The sequence below is a fragment of the Chenopodium quinoa genome, unplaced genomic scaffold (genome assembly GCF_001683475.1).
Source record: "Chenopodium quinoa cultivar QQ74 unplaced genomic scaffold, ASM168347v1, whole genome shotgun sequence".
In the NCBI taxonomy this organism is placed as follows: domain Eukaryota; kingdom Viridiplantae; phylum Streptophyta; class Magnoliopsida; order Caryophyllales; family Amaranthaceae; genus Chenopodium; species Chenopodium quinoa.
The window spans coordinates 193,069-203,251 of NW_018743434.1; the positions used below are offsets into that span (position 1 = coordinate 193,069).

Here is a 10,183-nt window from a genome sequence, read left to right on the forward strand (position 1 = left end):
TTGATTGATGAGCTATTCCATTGATATTTTTTACCACGCATAATTTCCTTCTTCAGCTTGTTTACTTATTATGCATAAATGAAGTCAAATTTTGTATTCTTTAATTGATTCTTTGATTGATCTTTTTCCTAATTTGTAAGTTGTTAGAATCCGCTCCCAACACACTACAAGTCAGTATCCATATTATTGACTTTAAAATGCTCAAGTGCAGACCAAAAAATATAGTACGGAGTAATGATAAATAAATACATAAAATTTACGTGAACGCATACAAAGTATTAGTAATACACAAGACGAATTTAAAAAGCATCCCAAAAATAAAGTGTTCTTTACATTGAGCTAATCGGGAGAAAAAAGGCTTCTTAATTAGCAAAATAGCTAGATGACTTCCGAGGCATCGGCATCAACCTCTAAAAATAATGCCTCCACAGTTCAAATTACACCGGGAAAAAAAAGCTTCTACTACTATGTCCAAATATTTGCATCTCACTCTTGGAAAAAACAACAGGTTGTCTGCAGTTTGCAAAAGGAACATTTCCTAAAATATGGCCTCCAAGTATTTATTATTACGTCTTCGATTAAACTCTAGCACACTACCGTAAGTGCGATCAGCAACCCCGACAAACAGTGCTTCAGTGTCGGGGCTGAAAGAAATCCCTGCAATCTCTCCAAACAGGTCGATTTCTTGTGCCTCCTCATATCCAGATTGTGTATCGAAGATATGGACAAAGTCAGCTGGCTCGGCCATGGCCATAAACCGGCCATCTGAAGTGAATTTCAGTGCTCTTATGGCACCCATTCTTCCCTTAAGTACCTCAAGGGATTGAGACATGTTCCTGATATCCCAGAGTCTGCACGTTGTGTCTTGGTTTCCGGTGGCCAAGATACGGCCATCAGGGTGCCAAGCAGAGGCAAATGAATAATCCATGTGCCCTTTGAGTGTACCGACGACTTTCCCTGTATGAGATTCAGATACTAAACACTCTGTACTGTCACCAAGGACAGCCATTAACTTGCCATCGGGGCTCATCGAGGTGTTCTACAAACAAAGCAAAGATAACAAGTCAGCACATATCTCACAAATCATCAGCAATATTGAAAAGTTGGGCTGGTTTCCAACATAGAAGCCATGAGGTAGTACTCACATTCACAGACCATGGAAAGCAGAAACGATTAATGCAAATGAAATTTGCAGCATCAAAAACTCTAACTTGAGCATCATTGTTGCCAGCTATAATGCATTTTGAACCACTAGGGCTTTGGCATATATCTACTGCATTAGTTATTGCATTCTCCTCTGTCGTCACTTTTGTACTGAATTCCACTTCCGGCTGATTTAAGTACTGCAACCAGAGAGTGACAATAACATGTAAGCCAAACAAGTTATCAACACTGGACTACTGGAGTGACCAGAACATAAAATTAAAGGCATGTACCTTACAAATGAGCTCCCCATGGAAACCACCCGCCACCAAGAGATTATCCTTCACGCACATAGTGCTAATCTGCACTCTTGACAAGGGCAGAGGAAGAGATCGAGTGCATTTCTGTAATGTATCATGAAACTAATACTGTCAGATAAGTGAGATAACTATGAAAAGATGCACCCTTGCAAAGCTTTCATACTTGCAACAGATGAGGACACTTATGACTCACAGTTGTTGGCACAATTGGTTTAGCCACATTAATCACTTCTTCACTTTTCTTACGCAGAGCAGACCAGTGCATAACAGAGGAGTTCTGCATAAGATAAACGTCATGCTTCGATGTCGCCCACAACAAATTCCTCAGCTGCAGACACAAAACAGATTGCGAAGAGTTAGAAACAACCACCAAATTCTCACACCAACTTAATAAATGAATCATAAGCTTTTTACAAGTGCCAGGAATGAGATCACTACACTCAAAAACTCAGACTGATGCACTCATCACTCTCTCTGGCATTTCTAACCTAGTAAATTCTGTTATGTAAGCACCTCTACAATCTCAGATCAAGTGGAATAGGTAAGCATATCAACACCAACCAATTGACATGGCACTGGAAGTGTGTTAGAACTATTGAAGTCTTTACTTATACTAGGTGATAGAATCATGATGAACAGTCAGCATTCAACCATCGGCAGCTTAACTATGGACTGTGCAGAAGGGAGTGAAAAAATACGAATAAAACTACTAACGTATGCAAAGATAGTCAGATAGAAGGGTGAACATAATGAAAAACTACAATCCACCACAAAGTATATAAGCAATAAGATTATTATTAAAAAATAAAAAAATAAAAAAAAATTATCCAAGATATTGAACAGGAAGTAATTAGTAGTAATAAAGAAATTACAAAATAAAAAAAATTATCGTGTTGTCAACAATTATTGCAAGCTTCTAATTCTCTAACATGTCCAGAATTATATTTATCCTCTCATACCATATTGAAACGTACCCTTTAAGCGCCAGCTGCTCAGATATAACTCCATCCTGCTACAGACAGTTAAAATTCTAATGCCACAAGGCGGTTAAAGCAATATTATAATGCTAATTAAAACAAAAGAGTTGTAAACACCACTTTTAATCGTTTACATTATTCTAATTTCAGCATCAAATGACACCCAAAAGCAAAGTGGCCAAGGTCAACTAATAGTAAATCCAGTTCGAAGCAGTAATATATAGACAGACTTCAGATGTTCAAACTCTATTGATTTCTTTATTTCACAAGGATAATATGAGGTTTTGCTTATTATAACTCATGCACATATACAGTACAAACGAACATGTTCTGCAACTAAAGGGGCTTTATTCTGATGTCTATTGTAAAAGATACCAAACATAGCCTCCTGACTCTCAGACCTCTTTCTGCCTTTTTTTTTTCTTTGTTCTATCTCCAATGGTGACATATTTTACAACCTCCAAACATGGACTTCCAAGATGCCACAACAGACACTTAATGTATTGCATGCAACAATATGATGCTTTTACCAGACTAACCAGAGTATTATACTAAGTAGACAAGATAACTTTATGAGCACTACTACGGAAAATAACATAATGCTGAACATAATACCTTATATTACTACAAGTATAACAAATTACATCACCACAAAGCAAAATCCACTCAAGATAGTACCTTACATGACCGAACTTTTATATTTAGAATATTTTGTGAGTATTTAGCATCAAATCAATAGTAATGATTAAATCTTCAATTATCTGCACAAAAAGATAAAGTAAATACAACCCACACGGCTTTTTCCACCAGATACAGCATATAAAAATACATAGACATGGAAGAAAAATGAAGCTGGTCAATTTGTGCCACATAACAATTTGATTAAGCCAGAAATTTAACGTGTGATGAAAATAAGGTTGGTCAAATTTGAGCCACATAACAATTCATCTAGGCCAGAATTAGGTTTGTTTGCTTAATGTAATAACCAAATGTCTAAACAAGCAAACTAGAGGCCAATTATACCATCTTAAGCCTAAAGCTGAAATTCTTTAGTGTATCACTCTATAAGAAACACATGCTAATTGGATCTAAAAAACTTAAAACACGCAGCAAACCCCCTATCTAAACATCTAATGTTACTCCTTTCCTCAAGTACCTATTTAGATACTCAACACTCAAAGGTATGACAATTAGACAGTTTATGTTGGACCAAAATCATGCAAATTTTCATGAAATGGTTGTGTCTGACATATGGCTACAGACTCGTGTTAGACTCTTTGTTAAGTGAGTTTCCTTGGGACCCTTAACCGAAAAGCCACATCAAGGACCTTGCAAATCGAAATGTAAACTCGTAATTTTTTATAAACTAGCAGCAAAGAAAAAGAGTAATTTCACAATCATCACCATATTTAATGGAGAATATACTTCAACTCTTGTCATGTTTACTTTCAACACTTGAGCACTCCAGAGTAGCATATAAAGTAATTAAAAAATGGTTTTAGGAAGGATAGAATTTAGTTTAGATATTCATTTGAACAAAAAGATACCTTTAAGAATTGCTTGTTTCTTTCGAGAAAGATTATATTAAAAAAAAAAAAAAAAAAAAATCAGATTGACATTCTAATTCTTAGATCTGTTTGTTCTATAATTGGTTTTACAATCTCCCTTGATAAAAAAAAAAATTAAAAAGGGAATTTTTAAGTCAGATGAATTCTCAATTAAATTCTTCTCTTCACCATAATTTTTGTCTAATTTTTTAATTTGCAAACTGTTATAGAGTCCTCAAGCGCTAAAAATAAACAAATTCGAAGTCTAGTCTCCATCGAGAATAGAAATGATCCCGAAATTCACATTTGTTCCTTGTGGCAAATGTACACAGATATGACGACCTTAGACTTGAATCTCAAAGGTCCCTTTAAGTGATCCCTCCATTAAAACTACTTATGATTTTGCAACAACCGGAAATCAAGCATAAATTTTACCTGAAAATGCACAATTGTGGACTTGATAAGTCTTGTATTAAACTGAAAATCATAGAAGGTTTGGCTTCTCTTCACTTGCTTGCATTCCTGTTACATATTGCACATCAACAAAAATGAATCATAAAATTCAAAACAGGGCCTATTCAGTATCATTGTCATTTTCTATCTTACTTTTGAATTCTTCAAAGTACAATTCCATACGATATTAAAAAGAATTTAAATTAGTCATACTTTTAATTATAAAATCAAATTAATTCCGAAATATGACAACTAAAAACTAAATTCTATATAAAAAAAAAAAAAAACTTCTTATTTCCAATTTTTTATTTTTTGTTATTAATTTAATAACAATTAAGAACTCTAAACAGTAATTTTCAATCAACAAAAATATATTCTAATCAGTTTGAAACAATTAACAAACAGCAGTTTCAATTCATGTATATCAGTGTTAAAAATCAGCATCAATTAAGAAAATAAAACGACATAAATCAAAATAAACTGTCAAATCAGTTTTAAAAAAAAAAAAAAAAAAAAAATTCAATCAGCCAAATTCACAGTTTCAATCAGCCAAATTATGTACGAGTAACATATTCTATAGAGAAAAAATAAAAAATAAAAAATGAATATTTTCAGAAATCAAACAAAATAAGAAAACAGACCTTTTCCAAATGTTCTCGAGAAGAAGGAAGACTTTCAAAATTCTTATACTGCTTCAACCGAGTCTCACGATATCTATCTCTCGTAAAATTAAGCCTATCCCATGGTATCCCTTGTATATCTTTCCCATTCCGAGCTTCTAACGCCGTCGTTTCGCTTTTCGACTTTCCTTCACACTATTTTTTCACAAAACAACCAATTTTTCAATCAATTATTCTTACATAAACAAAAACAGTTTTGACTGTGTGTTCAATTCCGAACAAAAGGAGTAACAAAAAATCAATAGAGAAAACGTACGACGTCAAAGCAATCCTCGACGTCGGAATCGAAAGGATCGTCGGTGTTGCAAAGGCTACTTGTCGGCGAAGAGCTCTCGGAAAAAGCTAAAAGCTCGCCGTCAAAATTAGTAAAATCGTTAATATCATCAACAAACTCGAGCTCGTCGTTTTGGAAATGAAACTCCGCCATTTGAATCCTGCAAAATTCAATCCTATTTATATACACACAAGTAAAAGAATTAGGCATTAATTACACAAATCGACGCGTGATTTACCTGGAGATTAAAGAGAACCGGGAATAGTGTATGTGAAGAAGGAGAAGATTGAATAATTGTGGGAAAATGGTGGGAAGAGAAGGAGAAGTAGTGATTTATAAAGAATGGTGGACGAGTTTTGTGATGGTGAGAGGGAGTGAAGAAGGAAGGAGGTCGAATTGGTAAATGGCAAGTGTGGGTCATTTTTAATTAAATTGGAAATTTGTGAGGTTTGGGTCCCATGAGAAGAAGACGACCTGTCACCTGCCGTTAAGCATGGTTAACTCTGTTATTGTGGCATTTTGATTTGACTTGTTTGTTTATTTTGACTGTAAATGACAAAATGGAAACTTCTCCCTAAAGCTGGGTGTGGGTTTGGACGACATAATGGCCTGATTTGGCATAAGCCCGCCATAGACATGGCAAGGGTGAGAGCATGCTGATGGTCGATGAGCTGTACATGGACATTATTTTTCAAATTTGGCTTCAACTCAGCAAGAGCAACGGGGGGGGAGGTTTTTATAAAGTCGAGGGTGAGAGGTTTTTATAAAGTCGCAAATTTGATAGTATGGACTTATTTAGTAAACATAAAACTAATCACTATGGCATCAAGGTCTTTTTTTGAGTTGCTCTAATATTTAATGATTATAATTAATATTCTATATTATTTAACACATATTCTAATGTTATAAAAAGAGTTAAAAAAAATCTAAAAAATAAAATCTAATAATAATAATAATAACCCCTGGTCGTCTAGGGGGTGCAGCAAGGAGATCCCCTTGGTTCTCTGCTTTTTGCTTTGGTTTAACAACCCCTGGTGTGTAAAATCAAAAACACTTTTGATTTATGTCTTTAAGCTTGATATTTGAATGACGGCACTGTTATTGGTGACACGTTTGTGGTAGGGAAGGTTCTGCAGTTGATTATGGAGGAAGGACCTCGTCTTAGGTTACATCTTAACGTGGAAAAAACTGAAGTTTTTTGGCCTTTAGAAGACCCTCGAAGCAGGTTTGTGGGTGTCTTTCCACCTAATATTGCTCGACCCTTGTATGGTGTTAAGTTGCTAGGTGGTCCCGCTAGTTCTGATTCCGGGTTTGGAGGTGAGCTTGTGATGCAGAGGGTGACCAAGATCATTGCGCTTATAGATAAGATTACTAAGGTTGATGATCCTCAGTGCGAGCCATTGTTGCTTAGGGCTTGTACCGAAGTTTCTAAACTCTACTTTGCATTGCGTACTTGTCCTCCTAGTACTTTTGAGATGGCTCAGCGCACATTCGATGGGGCTCTTCTATCTTCCTTAGAGCGTATTGTTACTACTTCAGGGCCTGGGTTTGGCGATTAGCAGTGGCCGCTTGCCACCTTGCCTTTTACGTATGGCGGGCTTGGTGTTTATTCCGCAGGTGATGTTCGCCATTATGCTTTTCTTGCTTCGCGGTTACAGTCTGCTGGGTTGCAGACAAGGCTTCTACGGCATGTTGGCGTTGTTGGCCTTGGTCGAGCCTTTGAGGATGCGTTGAGCTTGTTCAATAGAACGGTGGAGTCTGACATTATGAGTAATACTATTGAGGTCGCTGACCCTAAACTCATGAAAAAATTGGCAGATATATATTTCACAAACGTTACCGCTTTTGCAAAATCCGTCTTTTCTTTGTCTACTCGGCAATCTGCATTGTGGAAATCGCAGCAGGGAGATCACACCTCTTCTTGGCTTCGGGTGGTCCCTATTTCTGAGTTAGGTCAGACGATGAACGCAAAGACCTACCGATGTGTGTTGAGCTACCGGATGGGTGTTCCATTGTTCTCTATCTCGACACCGTGCTCTACTTGTTCTTGGGTTTTTACTGGGGTTAAGGTGGTGAGGGTTAGGGTGGGGGAAGTTTGGTTTAGTCAGGGTGGGTAGGTGAGGTGGGGTGGGGGGTCTGGTCTGGGTGGTCAGGGTGGCTCGATAGGGTGGGTTAGGGTGGTTAGGGCTGGTGGTGTTGTAGTTTTTTTTTATTATTTATTTTTTTTAGCAACTTTCGACGGAATTTCCGTCGGAAATTTCCGACGGACATCCCAGTGTCGGAAAACCTCTTACAAAAGGGCTTCCGACAACCTGTTCCGACGGAAATTTCGTCGGAAACAGGTTTTCCGACTGAAGGAAATGGCCTTTTTTCTTGTAGTGATTTTCGGTGATCACGCGGTGTCGTGTGCTGGTATTGTGGGTATTAAACATCGGCATAATGTTGTCCGGGATACCCATGTTGATATTTGCTACAGATCTGGGATTTCAGCAAGAAAGGAGGTTGACATAGGGTTGTCTGGAGGAAATGACGGGGCCCTCAGACCTACAGATGTGTTACTTTATTCATGGGATCGTGGTAGCGATGTATGTGTGGACTTAACAAGGTCTTATCCTTTGACACATACAGGACTATTTGACTTTGTTCTTGGACGAGTTGTGGCTGATGCGGCTCATCGAAAGCGGGTGAAGTATGAAGCTAGTTGTCGGCTGATTGGATATGGTTTCATTCCCTTCTCTTTTTCTTCGCTTGGGGAATTAGAGAAGGAGGTTGTTGCGTTACTGAAGCGAGTTCAGAGGTTCCCAGCGACGCAAGACATTGGGGGTCGTGCTGCAGCTCATATATTCACGAGGGTAGGATTCGCTATAGCTAGAGGAGTGAGGAGCCCAGATTGTATCTCAGCTTCCCACTAATTTATTGTAAGTTGTATGACTTTATTTGTCTGTTTTTGAGATATGATAATAATAATAAATAATCAATGATAATAATGCGATAATAATAATAATAATGCGACAATAATAATAATAATAATAATAATAATAATAATAATAATAATAATAATAAAATCTGTTATGTTCTGCTCTGCTCTGCCCTGCCTTGCCATGCCCTGCTCTGCTCTGCCCTGTCCTGTCCTGTCCTGCTCTACTGAAAAGCTCAAAAGAACAGGGCCTAAGTATGATTTAGGTTCAATAAAAAGCAAAATTTAAGCAAATGATTCCGTATCACAAAATCTCACTTTGTTTAGTCGTGATTCTCATGAATTAATATACGTCTATGCATTAAGCAAACGGCCAACAAAAGATATTACTCATATGTATCTTGTATTATTCTTTGTGATTAATAAAACTTATATTTAAGCTACTTGTGGACATAACTAATAAATTATAAGTCGGTTGAGAGCTAGTCTTCTTTTTCCACTTTGTAAAAAAAAAAAAAAAAAACCTAATAAATTATGAAGTGTTAATTAATCGCACAAATTTGTGACTTTTTATTCTTATTTCTTGATCTTACATCCTTGTGTCTATTACTATATATGTTACGTCTGTAAAGAAAAAATTGCATCGAAAAGAAAAATTATATAAAGTGTATGCACATAAATAAATTAAACAAAAAAGTAAACATCTATCCTTCTCCTTTATTTTATGCAAGCTTTTTCCTTTATTTTTTTGGAAAAAAGAAAAGAAAAATATGTCATATAGTTTAACAAAACAAAAAGGTGCATGCTCCCAAAAAAAAGTATTGTCATGATATAAATAATACACTTTTTTAATATTTCGATTACCATTTTATTTTTGTTTGTTTGTTTTACGAGATATTTAGGGTGGTGGTGGTTAATGGTTTATCACTCTTAAAGTGGAAATTGATTTTAACATAGATTGTAAAATTTTATTTTTATTGCTATAATCATAAAACGAGTATTAAATCAAAAATGAAAGTGTCATAATTCTTAAGTTATAACACTAGATACATAACAGTTATATTATGTTGACGCTGATATATACCTTGTTAAAAGACTAGTTCAATCAAAATATTAAACTGATTAGACATGATGGAGTAATGATACTCTATTTTATCAAATTTCATATTCTGCCCGAGCTCGAATACTAGTTATGGAGTATATCCCATACAGCCTACCGTATTCGAAGTCGGCAACCTTAGGAGAACAGCTGGAGAGGCCTCGGGGTGTCCACGTGTTCAACCCAGAAACCAAGTAAAAAGATTCAGGAGCTCCCATGTCACGCCACGTGCACACAGTGATCTCTTTCTCCAATTTCCTGCTTCGCTGGGCCATACGCAGATCAATGTGGTACTTGTATTTTACTATGGGACACATAGTCACATACTTAACGTTGTGGGACCCTAACGCCGTTAGTTTAACCATAATTAGTTACAACAACTACGATTAAGGGAGCAATTAAATTAATAAATGACGTGATGTGATTATCGTTTAAAGATAAGAAATTTATCTCATAATCTCATCCTAATCTAATTCCACCGTCCTATTCTTGGGCAAAATGGTCAAACACAACTTATTACGTTGATGATTTTAAACGCTTTTTTATGATATGATGCATGCATACACAATTTTAAATTTTTTAGTAAGATGAAGGTTTCACATTGTTATTTTTTATTCTTTGTTATTTTCGTTCGTTCATTATCCGTTGTTTTATGATCTTATTACGAGACAAAAAATAAAGCAAAAATAAGAAAAATTATAGAAGAGTAGAGAGATTAACTAATGCCTGAGGTATAATAAACTAAGAGAAGGTATTGGGTGCGGCTTTGGCGC

The 10,183-nt window shown here is 36.1% G+C and overlaps 1 protein-coding gene across 2 annotated transcripts; it reads right to left on the reverse strand.

Moving 5' to 3' along the window:
* Window positions 1-210: 210 nt before the first annotated feature.
* On the reverse strand, window positions 211-5,791 carry LOC110739124 (uncharacterized WD repeat-containing protein C2A9.03-like). Of its 2 annotated transcripts, none has more exons than XM_021919581.1 (8): window positions 5,633-5,791; window positions 5,377-5,554; window positions 5,082-5,255; window positions 4,423-4,509; window positions 1,657-1,791; window positions 1,437-1,547; window positions 1,146-1,343; window positions 211-1,039 (listed from the first exon to the last, which is right to left on the reverse strand). In XM_021919581.1, exons 2-8 carry the CDS (start codon window positions 5,545-5,547, stop codon window positions 539-541), a joined length of 1,377 nt encoding a protein of 458 aa, XP_021775273.1. In that variant the 5' UTR covers window positions 5,548-5,554; window positions 5,633-5,791; the 3' UTR covers window positions 211-538. The 2 variants fall into 2 exon arrangements, with proteins under 2 accessions (XP_021775273.1, XP_021775272.1); XM_021919580.1 differs by having other exon boundaries at window positions 1,627-1,791.
* Window positions 5,792-10,183: the final 4,392 nt, after the last annotated feature.

What these genes read in the sequence shown, in the direction of transcription:
- LOC110739124 (XM_021919580.1), bottom strand. Translation starts at nt 5,547, where the DNA reads ATGGCGGAGTTTCATTTCCAAAACGACGAGCTCGAGTTTGTTGATGAT. An exon ending in TCGAGGATTGCTTTGACGTC is followed by an intron (nt 5,256 to 5,376) that starts GTACGTTTTCTC and finishes GTGAAAAAATAG; the next exon opens with TGTGAAGGAAAGTCGAAAAG. An exon ending in AGTGTCCTCATCTGTTGCAA is followed by an intron (nt 1,548 to 1,626) that starts GTATGAAAGCTT and finishes GATACATTACAG; the next exon opens with AAATGCACTCGATCTCTTCC.